This window comes from Camelus ferus, chromosome 2 (assembly GCF_009834535.1).
Source record: "Camelus ferus isolate YT-003-E chromosome 2, BCGSAC_Cfer_1.0, whole genome shotgun sequence".
Taxonomy (NCBI): domain Eukaryota; kingdom Metazoa; phylum Chordata; class Mammalia; order Artiodactyla; family Camelidae; genus Camelus; species Camelus ferus.
This window is the reverse complement of record NC_045697.1, coordinates 107,525,064-107,542,600: the sequence shown is the minus strand read 5'-3', so window position 1 is coordinate 107,542,600 and position 17,537 is coordinate 107,525,064. Positions and strand designations below refer to the sequence as shown.

Genomic DNA, 17,537 nt, shown 5'->3' with positions numbered 1-17,537 from the left:
TGTTCGGACTAAGGAAACTACAGCTATGTGTGACAACAGAGAGGAAACTCAGAAACAGAGTTTTGGATGATAAAATGCAAGCTGTAGAAGACAGATAGGTTCAGTATGATACCATTTATATAAAGTAGAGGTCAGCAAATGGGCCAAATCTGGCTTGCCACCTGTTATCGAAAATAAAGTTTTATGGAATCTCAGCCATGCCTGTTTGTCTGCACACTGTCTGCGGTTGCTTTTGCATGGCAACAGCAGAGTTGACGGGTGACAGCAGAAACCATATGGCCCTCAAAGCTGGAAATATTTACTATCTGACCTTTATAGAAAAAGTTTGCCAACTCCAGACATAGAAAAAGTTTGCACACTCCCTTTATCACAGGTGAGACTCGAACAATATGTTCTTTATTGTATTTTTATGGCTACATATATATGTATATGTATTTTACATCACTATGTATATTTTTTAAGTAAAAGTATACAAAAATGCACATGGAACTGATAAATTGTGAATTTAGGATATTGACTATCAAAGGAATAGGTTAGGAAAGTGTACACAGGGAGCCTGAAGTGTATCTATACTGCTTTCTTTTTTTAATTGAAATATAGTTGCTTTACAATCTTGTATTAGTTTCTGATAAGCAGTATAGTGATTTGCTTATACATATATATATTCTTTTTCATTGTAGATTATTACAATATATTAAATGTAATTTATACCATTTTATTTCTTAAGCTAATTTTTGGGCTTTGCCTATCTACACTTTTTTTAAATCCTGAAAAATTTTATAATTAATTTAAAGGTCTCCAAGAAGAACTTGAGTTCTATGGTACCAATAGTGATGTTTTTACAGGGCATGAACATAAAATTGAGGGAAATTTTCTTTGATTGTTTTTTCTGAAATAGGAAAATAAAAATGAGGAAATAATCAAGAATGTTCAGAAAAAAACATGATCAAACACTGTTTCCATTTCATCTCTATTCATAGTCTTCTCCTGTAATTCCCTCTACTCGAAGCACTGTTTATTGCTCTGTGGATTTTTATCTTATTTTGTTACCTAAGAGTAAACGAGTAACATAAAAACATTTCTTAGTAGTACAGAAATATGTGGTGTCTGTCTTTATTCCACAGGCAACTTTTAATGAAAGAGTCTAGTGGCTCAGTGTCTATCTTAGACTTTCTATGCACATGTATAGTATATGTTCAAGGAATATTTAGAATAAATGGGAATATGTGTGTGTGGGTAGTGTATATATGTATACATATGTGTATATATATTCATGCCAACTTGCTCTTTTCACTTGTATTTTAGAAATACACTTCATTATATTTTTTAACTGCTACGTAGAGTTTTCTAGTGTAGTTATATTACTATTTATTTAATCAGTCCTTTATTGGTAGCGTTTGAATTGCTTATTGATAGCATCACAGGAAAGGTGCTGCGAAAAACACTGTTATGTTCATATCTTTGTGTGTATATATATATATGTGAGGAAACCTCTATTGCTTCTTCCAAGATAAATTTTTTTCTCGAGTTTCTGTTGAACTCCTATTCTCATTCATAATTAAATTTTGAAATTTTATATACCTTACATTTCTCTTTTCTTCCCAAATCTCAGATGGCTTCGTGGTGGTTTGGTGCCCATGCAGGTTCAGTAGGGCCTGTTTCAACCCCCGTCGCCATAACGTGGCCTGAAATGTCACCCACGCAGGGAAGAACTCGAACTCAACATGCAGAATATTTATAGCACGTAGGTTAGTGCGCTCAGAATTAATAGTTGATGTTAAAACTCAGAGCAACCACTTTATCATTAACAACTTGAAAGGGGCTTGGTTTTCTGCACTGGTACCCTGTTGCTGGTCTTATAAAGATGCTGAAGATTTTATTATGACACTTTACCATTATCACATTATGGTTTGAATAGATTAGCTAAAAGCAGAAGATTTAACTTGTCTTTGCTTTTCTCCTTTCTAAATATGTCTATTAAAATGTCATGCTCTGCTGGGCTTAGTTTAGCTACTGTAATTCTGTAGCGTTTCCCTGCCCATGTGTTTTGATTTCTGCACCTCTATAAACTATAGCCTGTATGTAATTACTTTCTGGCATTATGTTTTCTCAGCTATCAGAGAAACATTACTTTTGCTACAGACTCTGTAATGCTGTAAACGAGGGGAAAAATTAAAGTGTATACAGGTTTTGTAGGAAAAAATCCTTTTGCAATGGGAGATGTGAAAGGATTACTAACATTTTATGTCATTCTACAGAGAATATGTGTATTTTATCGTGGTTTTAAGAAATGTGACTTTAGTATTTCCCCTTAGTGTGATGGGAATGAAAATGAAGCATTTGTATGGTCTATCAGTTGGGTAATTGAAGAGTTTTATCAGCTGGCCTACCACTACCATAGTATTTAGTGTGGGGCTTCTCTGAAGTTGTTTCAAATTAAACTATCAGCAGGCAGTTAACTTTGGAACAGCAGCTGGTCCTGTGTTTGTGACTTTTTCTCTAGACTGGCATGTGTAGCCACCCACCTGTCAGCAGTCCAGGGAGCATGTGGACATATTGGCTCTCAAATGTTTTCATCCTGATTCTTTTCTCTCTTTCCCTTGGGCTATATTTTACATTAGTTCTTTACTTTTCTACAGTATAGTTTAGAAGCAGTTATTTACACAGTTCTGCACAATCTATATTAATAGCCTTTAGTTGAGTGAACTCTGTATACATCTTTGTGGATCTTGGTCTGCCCGTAAGTTTTGATTTTACCTCGACTAATCAATATTCTTACACAACTGGACTTTAACTTTTTATTTAAATATTTTCCCTACTGGCAGAGAATGTATCACTGTTCTTCAAAGGTATTGAATAGGACTATAAGTGACAAAAGCGTACTAACTCCTGGAAGAATCTTAATGTGGACAGAATTGCTTAAACAGTCACTCAGTAACCTAAGCACCTGTTATGCCATTAACAGTGAACTGCTTTTGATCAAAATTCAGTCTTGTTTGATACATAAAATCTTTCTTTTTTTTTAATTGAAGTAGAGTTAATTTGCAATATTGTGTTAGTTTCAGGTATACACTTAAGTGATTTAGATATATATATATCAGATTATTTTCCAGTAAAGGATATTACAAGGTATTGAATATACTTCCCTGAGCTGTACAGTAAATCCTCATTGCTTATCTCTTTTATGTTTAGTAGTAGTTTGTATCTGTTAATCCCATACTCCTAATTTATCCCTCCATTTCTCCCTTTCCCCTCTGGTAACCATACTCTTGTTTTCTGTCTAAGATTCTGGTTTTGTTTTGTACATAGATTCATTTGTATTATTTTTAGATTCCACATATAAGTGATATTATATAATATCTGTCTTCCTCTGTTGCACTGACTTAGTATGATATTCTGTAGGTCCATCCATGTTGCTGCAAATGGTAATATTTCATTCTTTTCATGGCTGACTGATAGTCCATTGTGTGTATATGTATGTTTGTGTGTGTGTGTGTAACACATCTTCTTAAACCAGTTGTCTGTTGACAGACACTTGGGTTGTTTCTTCATCTTGGCTACTGTAAATAGCACTTCTGTGAACATTGGGATGCATGTATCTTTTCAAATTTGAGTTTTCATCTTTTCCAGATACATGCCTAGGGGTGGGATTGCTGGATCATATGGTAGCTCTGTTTTTAGGTTTAGGTTTTTGAGGCGCTTCCATAATGTCATAAAACCAGTCTTGAAACCAGATATCAGACCTGGTCCCAAAAATACAGTTTCAAGGTTGAGGACTTCCTTTTTGATGAGGGGGTTCTCTAGGTACCAAATCAGAGCTTTCAGTTCTGCCCTGTGACAAGTTTTTGTCACTTTCCTTCTCATCCCATTTGTAGAGCAGCTCAGGAGATGCAGAGTGAGCCTGGCCACCCTTGGACAGCACTTCTAAGTGCAGCAAAAATAAGGCAGGCATGCCAAAGAAGGACTTGTGTGTGACTCTCTCTGTTTGGAAAGGAGGATTGAGAATCAGTACCCTTTGGTAATTAAGAAAAATGAAAGAATAGAAGGAAAGTATCGATTGTCTGAATGCTTCAGAGTAACACTGTGTCTAAAATACAAATATCCTACCGATTGTATACCTTTCCTGGAGATAAAATTGTCCCTGGCACCCTGCCTTGTGCAGGTGGTTCAGGGATGCTATCAAGGAAAGACAAGCGGCCTCAAAGTTTATCACCATTTCTTGCCCATTAGCTTCTCTTTGGTTACAGATTCCAAATAGAAGCTCCAAATAGAAAAAGTCATTATAAGCTGAACTGCACCCTTCAGAATTTTTCCATATGGTGAATTCCTATTTTAACACCATTTAAAAAAAATTTAAGTGAAATTATATTCATTTGTTCTGATTATAAAGCAGAATATGTTCATGATAGAAAATTTGGAAAAAACAAGTACTGTATAAAAGAAAAGAAAATCATATATAATCCCATCTCCTCATAGTTAATTGCTATTATATTTTGATGTATTTCTTTCTGGTTTTTATCTTTTCAAAAAGATACTATAATTTTAACATAAAGGCTCATGAAGATACTGTTTTTAAATTACTGTTTTCATTAAACATTATATCATGAACATTTTCCCATTTCAGTAAATACTCTTATAATTGGTGTATTTTTTGAAGACATAATTGGGATCACACTGTACATACATACATAATGTATAAAAGCTTTTTTCATGAAACAATAGTTTATAAACATTTCCCATGATATGATTTTTAATGGTATTCCATTACGTAGGTATGCCAAACTTTATTTTCCTATTTTCAGACATTTAGGTTATTTTCAATTTTTGGTATTATAAACAATGCTGTGATAAGATTCTTAAACCTGCATTTTAATGGACCATCCCTGATTACCTCCTTATGATAAATTCCTAGCAGTGGATTTAATAGATCAAAATTAATAGATCAGAAACATTGTAAGAGTTTTCATACATACTGCCAAATTGCCTCAGTAAAAGAGACATTCTTAGCAGTGTAAATTTCTTCAAAGAGCTTCCCTTGCCCTGTGTTGCTTATGGATGAACCAGAAGGAAGTAACCAATAGGAATATTGTTTCTTACAATTTGCCTCATATTTTTATGTTAGAATGCTCAGATTGTTAACCATGACTCATTTCTGTAATTTTTATCTCATGCCCCAAAACAATACTTTCCAAAGGAATCTTGTACTAATCCACAGCCTCTGGAGGTCCCCTTGCCCGGGCTTTTCAGAGGCCCATCCGAGGGCATTCAGGAGTCGGGTCACCTGGATTAGAGGCAAAGACGTCAATGTACACGCCTTGAGCCTGTATTTGAAATCAGAACTATCTGTGCTCAAGTTTGGGGAACTTTTAGGATAATCCAGACGAATACAAAAAATACTCCCAGATCAAGCTTGGAGAACTTTTGGGGGCCATCCAAAATGAATTTTAAAAAAATACTTTTTTAGCTGTTTATGCTTTGCTCAAATTGGTAGAATCATTCAGAGAAGCTGTGGAATAGAAAGTGCGATGCTTTGGTCTGAGCATCAGGCTGACTGAATTAGAATCCAGCTTCCTCACTAGGAGCTGGGTTCCCCTGGGCAAACTTCTTAATGTTTCCGTATCATGTTTTCTCATTTATACACAGGGCTAATAATAGTACCTGTCTCTTAGGGTTATTGTGATGATTATTTAGTTGTTGGATCAGTTAGGGTTCAACCAGAAAAACAGAACCAGCAGGAGATGTACATTAAGGGATTTATTGTAAGGAATTGGCTTATGTGATTGTGGGGCTGGCTGGACAAGTCAGATATCCATAGGGCAGATACACTGAGAAGGGGCTGGACCTTACATACATGGACTGAAGCTTATGTCAACAGGCAGGATTTTTTTCTTTATCAGGGAAGACTCAGCTCTGCTCTTAAAGCCTTTCAACCAATTGAATCCAGCCCACCCAGATTATCTAGGATAATCTCCCATACTTAAAGTCAACTGATAATGAACTTTAACCACATCTACATAAATACCTTCACAGCAACATGTAAATTAATGTTTGATTGAATAGTTGGGGACTATAGCCTTGCCAAGTTGACACATAAAATTGACCATCATAGTTGCTTTGGATCTCAGTTAAGCAAACTGAACCCACCTGGGAATGAGTTTCAGTGTTATCTCTACTTTTCAAGGTCAAGGCTCTTTAAATCTCCACAACTGAGAAGTTCTGTCTGGCAAATCTATTTGATATCTGTTAGTTTTGTCAGAAGTAACTGTACAGTTGTAGTTATTCATGATCCCGAAGCATTCTCTCCACTGGAGCTGCACTGTGTGGTCGTAGCAGGATTCTACAGAGGGGCATAAACCGCATCTGCATGAATACCCTGACCTGCATGGCACCTGCTCTGCGCACAGCCCAGCTGCCCTTGGTGCCTGGATAAGCACACTGCTGCACGCCTGCTTTCTGCAGACTTGATAAAGTCTGGGATTGTCAGGAACTGTTGAGTGGTCCCACAGCCTTCTGACATAGTGACAAGATAGCTTTGGCTGCTTGTAGAAAAGATACACATTCAGTCCTCTCTTTTCCCTAGTGCTGATTCTCCCACATAGCAGACGAACTTCTTTGGGGGAAGTTAGTTGCATTCCTTTGAGCGTGATAAACCCTAACCTCCCCTCAATCTGAATACAGACTGTCTTCGTTCCTCCCCTCACAGTAGGAAAGGGTAGGCCACGTGAGAAGTAAAGTAGCTGATGGAAAAAGTACAGGAGACATTGTTTGGGTTCTTCCTGGTGGTCTTAGGTTTCAAAGCTTTTAACGGTCATTCTGGAAACAACCGCTGTAGTTGATCCTCTTGTGGGTTCCTTAGGCCTACGTTTCAGTGTTTGTTTCCATGGTTTTGAACAGTGGAATGTTAATACAGTAAAACTTAATCTTGCTTCATTAAATAGCGCTGGTTGCAATGCAACCAGCCCTTGCCTGCTTCTCGTAAGTACTGCCTCCCAGCTAAAGGATAGACAGCTGTGACCAGCTTTCCACGTGGCCCTACTCCATTTGGCCATATCTGGTGGACTTCTGACTTACATGCTGTGATAATCAAGTTCTTTCTCTTGAAAGTTTAAACCAAAGATAGAGCTGAGAGCCATGAGAATTATTTAGATTTGGGGCTCAGTGGGGCATATATGCTGATGAACACTGGCCAGGTATGCTGATGAACACACAGAAAGAGTCCATTTGTAGCAGGAGAAGCAGGGATGGTGTGGTCTCAGAAGAAGAGAGCTTGTGTAAGAAGCTGCCTTGTTTCCCAGTGCCGCATGAAGCTCAGCTTGCACTTCCTGTTTGGGAGAATTCCTGAGATACCCTTATATGCTCATAATTAAAATCCCTTTTATTTAATTGCAGTTTAAAGGGTTTTCATTGCTATTGACCTCACAAGATAATATGATGACATCAGAAGAAATAACAACAATATTGTAATTTAGAAATAACAGTTATTTACTTACATTGGCTTTAGGACTATCCCAGACTACAGCTTTGATTCTAAGATTTATTTCCACATAGGTTAGGGTGCCACGAGTATATTGAAAGAACAGAGCAGAACAGTACTTTGAAGCATTTATGTACAAACCAAAGCCCTGCCGTATAATATATTGTGTGGAAAGGGAAATGTATTGCTTCTCTTATGAACACTGGTACCAGACCTGTGCCTTGGTGAGTAATAGAAGGCTTTGTTGTTTTTTTCTTCTTCAACCAACAAAAGGCAAAAGGCAAAACAAACAAACAAACCAACCTCTTTAATGTGGGATCTCCTAAAACACAAAAAATAGCCAGACCCATGAATTTTCAAGCATATGTTTGCATATACTCTTTGCCATGTTATATATTATGAATAAATCCCAGAACCGATGAGAGTCTTAAATTATTTCCTAATACTCTTCAAGACACCTTCCCTATTCTTCCATGATTTCATGATTTCCTCTGATTGGAATATTCCAGCCATGGATAGTCGGTGAAAGAAGACAGGTCTCAAGGTTCCTTGGTAATTAATTCACAATTCTCACTTACATAAATGGGGTTTTTGTTTTTTTGTTTTTTGGGGGTTTTTTTTTTTGGTGTTTTCCTCTCAACATTTGGTTGTAGCTGAACTTTTTGTGAGGCAGTGAAGTACAGTAGCTAAGAACTCAGGCTCTTGAACCAGACCATCCAAGTTCAGACCCTGGCTTCATCATTTACAAGTTGTGAGACCTTGGACATAAACTCTCTTCTTATCTGTAAAACTGGGATAATAGTAGTGTCTTCCTCTAAGGGTGGGTGCAAGGCATTGGACCAGGGCTCGGTAAGGTTAGCTGTCGTTGCCATTGGATCGAGGTGGTTATCAGGTCCAGTTCCCTTCACTTCAGTTCGATTAAGTAGTTGATTCTTATTGAGGGAATTTAAATTGAGATCTTGGAGTTTTTTTGTTTCACATTTAAAACTTTTTAGAGTAGAGGTATCAAAAGTAAATAAATGAGGCAGGAAAAAACCCTTTCCGATTTGTATTTGTGGGTTGGCTGTCTTCACACACTGTTGTTTCCCCAGGCTGCCGCCCCACCAGCAAGGATCGTCCCACATTAGCTAACTTTCTGGTAAAGGTGCTGATGGCGAAGATGAAGGAATCTTTTGCCGCTGTTGTGGATTCCTGTCACGGGAATCCCACCTTGTCTTTCTTAGATTGTTGGTGTCTGGGTTGTGGTTTATGGGAATGAGGTGGGATTAGGAATAGAGACTGGAAACATGTCTTAGATACTGACCCCATCGTCAGCAGTTATGTTTCTTTCCTCCTGTCTCCACCTTCTTATTTTCTTTTCTTTTCTTTCCTTTTCTTTTCTTTTCGTTTCTTTTCTTTTCTTTTCTTTTCAAATTCCAGGAAGAATCCTAAATACCATTCTGACTGGGTTCAGCTCCCACTGAACAGCTGTACATCTCTCCTAGGGAAACTGTGACCCCATTTTTAACAGAGTGTTTGTCTGGAAGCAAAATGTGTAACGTTCTCACACCACCTTCAGGTGTTTGGGGGGCTGTCCTCTCTCTGCCACTCCATTAATAAAACAGGAATGATATTTGGTGGGGTGAAAGGTAGTGGGACTTAATACATCTTCTTTTTTGAAAGTAAGGTTAAGAAAAATCAAGTCTATCTATCCATCTGCCTGCCTGTCTGTCTGTCCACCTACCTACCTGTCCATCCGTCTGTCCATCCTCATGTTCATTTCAGTTGATTTCTGTTGTAAGGAATTCTTGTAACAGGAAGAGCCATGGCCCGGGAAACAATTAGCATATCTTAGAGACATTATTAAGGTGACGTAGGCATTGGTGGCAGATGTGAGCAGAATGATCTTGAGTGCCACTGGAAGTCTGAATCAGTCCTGGAGTGCTGTGTCAGGCCAGTTCTAGAAATGCTAACCCTGGACTAGCCGGGAGACTGGGGAATGGCTCTGGCTTTGGCTGCTGCAGGGAGGTAAATGTTAACTATTCATATCTGCACAGTCCTGCCACTCAGAATCTATTATATTATTTCTTAAAGTTTGGTTGTACTTTACCCTCTCTTTTAATTATATTTCATTTGAATTGACATTCATGATTTGTTTTATTTTTGTGATATTTTTTAAAGATTCCAGATATCCTTAGGTTGTTCCCCACTTTCTAATTTGTATTAAAATTGCTTGATTTAGAAAGAAAGAGAGCTTGCCTATTTACTTTTCTGTCTTCTCCACTTAAGTATAAGTTCTTTTCTTTTTCCCCACTGGATTTCTTTTCTATTTTATTTGTTTAATTGAAGTACAGTCAGTTACAATGTGTCAGTTTCTGGTGTACATCACAGTGTCCCAGTCCTGCACGTACATAAATATATTTGTTTTCATATTCTTTTTCATTAAAGGTTATTACAAGATACTGATTATAGTTCCCTGTGCTATACAGAAGAAATCTGGTAGGTTTTTTAAATCTGTTTTTATATATAGTGGCTAACATTTGCAAATCTCAAACTCCTAATTTATCCCTTCCCACCCCTTTCCTTTGGTAACCATAAGATTGTTTACTATGTCTGTGAGTATGTTTCTGTTTTGTAGATGAGTTCATTAGTATCCTCTTTTTTTCTTTTTCTTTTTCTTTTCTTTTTTTTTTTTTTTTTAGATTCCACATATGAGTGATATCATATGGTATTTTTCTCCCCGTTTCTGGCTTACTTCACTTAGAATGATGATCTCTAGGTCCAACCATGTTGCTGCAAATGGCATTATTTTATTCTTTTTTTATGGCTGAGTAGTATTCTGTTGTATAAATACACCACAGCTTCTTTATCCAGTCATCTGTCGATGGACATTGAGGTTACTTCCATGTCTTGGCTATTGTATATAGTGCTGCTGTGAACAGTAGGGTGCATGTGTGTTTTCAAATTAGAGTTCCCTCCAGATAGATGCCCAGGAATAGGGTTGCTGGATCATATGATAAGTCTATTTTTAGTATTTTGAGGAATCTCCTGTGAGTTCATCACCAGTTGTGGGTTCTGGCCTACAGAAGTCCCACTGAGATGGAATGAATTACTCGAGACTCTGGAAAAACTCAAGAGAGTGAGAGGGAGTTGGGAGCCAACTCCATGAACCTCTCAAATGCTCCCACATTTATTGTGCACAATCAAAGGAGAAATCACTAACAGTTGTGTGATGGAATGCAGGAATTTAAGGAATGACAGGGTGGGATAGAGATTGTAGAAATCACAGTGAGTACAAAGGCTTTGTTTATTGTTGATGTTGCAATATCGATGTACACACTAACACCTTGCGGAGAGAGCTGATGGCTTCTCTAAAGTTACATAGTCTTATATAGCAAAGAAGAATGATAAGGGAAATGGTTAACAGGCAGTGTCCAGCTCAAGGTCAGAAGACCATTTATGTTTTGGTAAATCATGTTCGTGTTGGCACCAGTGAGCCTTACAGCTTATCAGGGTGGAACGTATGAGAAGCAGCTGCTTAACAACATTTTTCTTGGACTCAGGTGGCTGTGCCTGTCTTAGGTTGCCCCCCTCTGGGGATCTTACCCATCATTGGCTAACCAGCCTTCTCACCTCTGAGTCTGCAGCTTTTTATAACTTGTTTACCATTCCAGCCCAAGGCTCCTTCCTTTGTTCCCACAGTCAGGGAGCAAGGTGGGGGGTGGCTATAGTTTATCTTTAGGGAAGTCATGGGAAGAGGGGAACAAGATACATTCTTATAGATATGTTAAAGCAGACCACCAGACCAGCCAGTTCCTTGTTTTGGGGATAGAAGACTGATATAAGGCCCAGTGTTTATAGCTGAGGGCCTGGGTCGTTGGTTTGCCACAAGCAGAGTGCTATCTAAAACCTCAACTATGCAAACAAGGCATTGTCTCTGCTTTTTACGGCAAGGAGACCAGAGTGCAGATGCATAGGCGCCTGCTTGCAAAGCAGTTACTAAGCACAGTTGTTCTTTAAGAAGACAAGAAGCTGGGGTCTGTTACAATTTGTTATCCCAGTCATGGGCTCCCACAATCTCCATACTGTTTTCCATGACAGCTGTACAAAGCTACATTCCTACCAGCAATGTAGGAGCATTCCTTTTTCTCCACACCCTCTCCAGCATTTATCGTTTGTGGACTTTTGAATGGTGGCCATTCTGACTCGTGTGAGGTGATACCTCACTGTAGTTTTGATTTGCATTTCTCTGATAATTAGTGATATTGAGCATTTTTTCATTGACCATTTGTATGTCTTCTTTGGAGAATTGCTTATTTAGGTCTTCTGCCCATTTTTGGATTGGGTTGTTTGTTTTTTGTTATTAGGTTGTATGAGCTGTTTACATATTCTGGAAATTAAACCATTGTTAGTTTCATTATTTGCAAATATTTTCTCCTATTCCATAGGTTGTCATTTTGTTTTGCTTATGGTTTCCTTTCCTTTCCTTTAGCTTATAGTGCTAAAGCTGCTGTAAGCTCTTTGAACACAGAGGGTCGTCCTTTTAACTCTTGTCCCCAGCACCTAGAAGAATCTCTGGAACACAGAATACACTAAGGAAATAATAGTTACTTTAATGACTTTTAAATTCTAAATGTTTATGTTCGCTTAATTTGACTGTTAATTCCTTGGGTTTTTTATATTCTATGCTGGAGCAAAAGGGATTTCGATAATTTTCTTTTTGTAAGCTTTTTTGAAGCTGTGTACATGCTGCTGTCCGTGCAAGGATTCTGGAGAATTTTCATCCCCATAATAGCATTTAGATTTGACCATAGCCTACTATTTCCAGAAAGTGATTGATTATCTGATGGTTTGAATGTAATTTTAATTATTCAGAAGTCATGAATTTGACATGAACCAATTGCTTTTTTTGTTTTTTTGCCATAGCAAAAAAAAATCTTTAAAAAAAAAACTTACAAATTACAGAAGTAATAATGTCTGTTGTATAAAACTTGGAAAAGACAGAGATACAGGTAGATAACAAATCATATGCCATGGTGTACTGATGAACCTTTAGCAACCAGCTCTCTTAAGTGTAATTCCAATATGAATATTGTTGATACTTTGATTTATATTAATGAATAAAATGAAAGTGAAACAAGCAAAACATATGTCAGAATTTCCACCCGTTTTGTCAATGGCCTGAGAACTTCTCTGCTGATTCAGATAATAGTTTTCAAATACTGGAAGAATATTTTCTCAATTTTTTGTGATATTCATAATGTAACAGCTACAAACAGAACATGCTTTTATGTTGAATCTGCATTGTTAACATTTTCTCCATTACTTTCTTAAGTCTAGACCATCAGTAAAATGATAAATTCAGCCCTATTTTGCCAGTTTTTGTGGTGAAAATATTCCCACCATGGCCAACATGACACCATCGATAATGAACTGGAAAAAGGTGCCCAGTGGCACATCATTATGTAGCGTCTCCACTATTCAGAAATGATAGGCATGGATCATCTTGAGAGCACAGATAATAATAAAATGTAGTAAAATAATTAGGAGATGAGTTTTGTGTACTTATTACTTTGTTTTTGTTCTTTTTTTATGTTTTTATTTACATTCTTTTCTATTGAAGTATAGTTGGTTTGTTTGATTTATTTAATTGTGAGTTTATATAATTTATATAAAGCTTATATAATTTTTAATAATGACTATGTTTAAAAACTGGCCTGCAGAATTTCTGATAATTTAATTGTCAGATTTCATGAGCTAGTGTGAGCTGATTCCAGTGCACCAACTGGTAGATGTGTTCTCACTTTTCTTATATAAATATAAAATATAAATATGCAAATTACACACATGTGTACATATATATATAAGGTATGTAGATGTCTGTGTATATAATATATGTGGTTTATTTTTAAGTAAGGGATTTAAAAAATAAGATTTGAGGTCACACTGAATATTGTTTGGGGATCCGTTTATCTACCGTATAGAAGTAAATTTCAGTATCAGTGGGTCATAGTCTGTTGCTTTGCCACAGATTTCACTTGGGGCCATTTCACCGTGGGTAGAGCTGGTCAGGAGGGGGACTCGGTGAGAATCCTGAAAACAGTGCCTCTCCTCCCCAGTGTGAGAGGGAAGAGGGGATGCGTGGGGATGGGGCAGCATGAACCTCCCGTGGAGCAGGCCAGTTACATCAGTGTGTGGTGCCGGTGTGGCTTCCTCACTCCTCAGGCAGAGCCCTTACCTTCAGAGCATTGGCGTTCCACTCACCCGCAACAGAGCCGGACCCCTTCCTGCCATTCTCTCCTGTTTTCTCTTCTGCATCTTCTTGCTTTGCTCCTTTCCACTTTCTCCTGATGCTTGTAAGAGGCAGATTTGCACTGTGAATCTTTTAAAATGTCCTATAAAGATAGAACTCCTTGTTCAGGGGCAGTCATACCCAGTGTCTTCATGAACAGTCATATCTTTAAATGAAGGTGTCTTCAAATATCTAATGCAAATCCTAAAACCTGTTCTTCTGTGGTTTCCCTCATCTAGCAATTTACTATAGGTGTTAGATAATTTCTCATAACTATTGGTAGTCAAAATTTTAAATGACTTTAAAGTCCTTTAGCTGCCAGATACGTTCTTGTCTTCTAGTGGGATAGATTTCCAGTGGCTTTGCAAAAAATAGATGCTATTTTGTGGGTGCACTGCTTGCACTCCTTATGTAATACAGAAATTGTTGAGTATTTGCAGTAAAAGTTTTCATGCCCACCCGCTGTTGAAGTTTCTGTTCCAATTCCCAGAGGAGAACAATGTTGTTAGAATGAGCTCAGCTGTCTCTGTTCTCTTTTACGTTCTTAGTTTTAGGCCTTAACAGAAACTCTAAGAACTACCAGTTTTTGAAGTACTTGGTAAATGATTTTTTAAATGTATTTATTTTTATTAGCAAAATAAAAGCATTTTAAGGCCTTTAATATGTGAAATTACATTGATTAAGTTTTCTGTTTTGCATATGTTTATTGTTTCATTGTTGTTTCCTCCACCACTGATTAAGTGTATTTTATTCTGGCTTAGACATCACTGAGATTTGGGGAAAAGACAGAAATATAATGCTACAGGAATCTCTCAAAAGGTAAAAGGAAGGACTTAGCCAACTTATAAACCTTTGATCAAGAGATTACAAAGCTAAGAAATGAGTGTCTACGACATTGACTTTTAAAAGAGATTTTTTTTTAATTATTGTTGTGTACACCAGAAATTGACACAACATTGTAAATGAGTATACTACAATTTAAAAAAAAACAAAAGCAAAAACAAAGCAAGATTATTGGTGTAGAAAAACCTTGTAGTGTCATAACAAATAATTTATGCACTTTATTAATAACATTTAAACATAGCTTTCAAAAAATATCTGCCTATTTCAAATCAAAAATGGAGCTAACATTTTAGAAGTAATACCTTTTTAAAGTTTGTGTTTCGAACTGACCTAATTTCTTTCTGTCTTGTTGGAAGCATGACTTAATATTTCGATCAGTTTCACATGCTTAAAATATGTATTTATATTTGCAGTGAAAAACAGCACACTGCCATACCTTGCGGCAGTTTTGTTTTAATCCCGTAAAGAATGGAGACGCACGAAATCATGTTTCTCACCTTTTTTCTTTCCCTACTGCCTTCTACTAAACCCACTGATTTTTCACTCATTTTTATTAGTAACAAAGTTTTATTTTTTTACAAGAGAATATCATGCTGGTTAATTGAGATGAATTTGGTTTCATTTGAAAACCACCACATGCTAAGGTTAAGGCATCTTCCCAGATACTCATATGCCTACACACCCCCCTTTGTAACATTTTGTTGCTAGTCCAGCTCCAAGTACTTCTGGAACTTTTGAGTTTTGGTGCTGACTTTGCCACATCATCAGGAGACACCAGGCACCTGTGCTATGCGGTTATCTCCTCTAGGTTTCAATCCTGAATTATTCAAAAGGAGTTAGGAATGCTGTCAAAATGAAAGCCAGAAATATTGGTCTGTACTAATTGTACCTCTACTAAAAATTAATCCCCTGACTTTTACTCTGATAGATTTATCAGGTTGTGTATAGAGTCTCATTCCTCTTTTCCTCCTTCCATCCTTCCTACCTGTCCTCCTGTATCCTTTATGACCTAAATGTCAAATAATCTATTAATCAGATACTCTTACTTATCTACATATATGTGTCTTTGATTTTTTCAGTGTCTCCAAAGGAATAGAGTTTCTCAGGTTATTTTTTAAATGTTCGATTTGTTCATGCACTAAGGAAGAAAAAAGATAGTGAAAAGCTATAGTCAGAAATGTTAGAAAAGAGCTAGTCTCCATAACTGACATCAAACAGTGTTACCAGGTGTTCTTCTGAGGTTACAGTAGCAAGTGTAGGCAGTGGGGTCGTTACCTCTTTCTACAACCCACCCTCTTCTAGCCTTTTGCATAATAGGACCAAGAGAAGAGAAAAATAGATGATATGTTCTGATGAGAACCATCATATTGGAGTACTTCTATATGTTTAGTTAAAAAACAAACTTCTGCCATAAAGCAGATTTTTCTAGATAAGTGATATAAACTAATCTGTTACGAGAAACTTTTTCTCCTTTTTTCTCCCTGAGTATTTTTTTCATCCTTGAGTTGAGGGCTTTCACTTGGTTTTTGCTTCTTACTGTGTAGGCGTTAGGACTCTGTATATGGTCTATGATGTAGGAAACATCTGCCTTTAAATTATTCCTTCTGTAGTGTGACCAAATGACTCTGGATTTCCACCAAGCTGCCTGTGTCCTAATTTCTCTTGCCAGATGGAGTCCCCTGCCAGTCTCGTGTCTGTCACATGAGTTTATACTAGGTTTTCCCTGAACATCAATAAAGAAGCGACCAAAGGGATGTGTGAACCTTGTCCAGTAGAAGCTCAGCTGCATATATGTTTTTACACCAGAATGACAGGTTTTAGGGAAGGGTGTGGATTTTCTTTCTTTAAAAAAAACAAAAAACTTCTCTTTAAAAGTCATTGTTAAATAGGGTGGAATTGCATGAGTCATTTGTTTTCAGGAGACTTCTTTACTTATGATCTAAAATACTTTATGGCATGGAATATGAACATGCCAAAAGGACTTTAAAAATTACCTAATTTTTTTAATTGGCCATAATTTTTAAAATGTAAGGTTTATATGCAACATTATTCCAGTGTCTACATTGCCTGAGAGTTTATAGTCTAGTAGAAGAAATAACAAAAACATCTCTAATACAAGGTACCAAGTATATGAAAGACCTAATTTTAAGAAAAACAGAAATATGTACAAATTGTGAGCTTCTGTCCATAGGCTTCTCACTAGATCATGAGCATCTTACAGCCAGGGACCATGTCCTAGTTGTAAATCTTATTTCCTTGGTATCTAGCATAATGCCTGGAATGAAATAAGTATTAACTTTCTTAGTTGAAAATCAAATTTTTCTCATAATAAATAAGTACATGCCTGTCTTTTGGTCAAAAATACAGATATCATCAGCTACTAAGACCAAAGTTTGAAAAATCAGTTTCTGGATGTTTTGGGGGCTTTAAACTGAAACTGCCACACTTTTCTTTTCTTTTCTTTTCTTTTCTTTTTTTTTTTTTTGAGTAATTTTTTTTTATTGAAGTATAGTCAGTTTACAATGTTGTGTCAATTTCTGGTGTGCATTGCTTCAGTCATGTATGAATATACATATATTTATTTTCCTATTATTTTTCACCATAAGCTACTACAAGATACCGAATATAGTTTCCTGACCTATACAGTATAAACTCGTTTATCTATTTTATATATACCAGTCAGTATCTGCAAATCTTGAACTCCCAGTTTATCCCTTCCTACCTCCTTCCCCCTGGTAACCATAAGTTTGTTTTCTATGTCTGTGAGTCTGTAAAACTGCCACTTATTTCTTTAACATTTTATTATCCTTCCCTTTGTCCTGGCTTATAAAGGACACTCCTTTAGAGCTACGTGATCCTTTTCACACCCTTTACCAACAAAGAACTTCTTATCATAAAATTTAATCCTTCTGTATTGCTATATATCCAGCAAAGGGAGGATTAAATTTT

At 36.8% G+C, this 17,537-nt stretch overlaps 1 protein-coding gene across 1 annotated transcript in view; it reads left to right on the top strand.

The window, feature by feature from the left end:
- SH3D19 (SH3 domain containing 19) overlaps positions 1-17,537 on the top strand; it is a 156,186-nt gene that overhangs the window by 81,114 nt on the left and 57,535 nt on the right. The window contains 1 exon segment of the mRNA XM_032464784.1: positions 9,902-9,952. Coding sequence (XP_032320675.1) covers positions 9,902-9,952 — 51 coding nt within the window.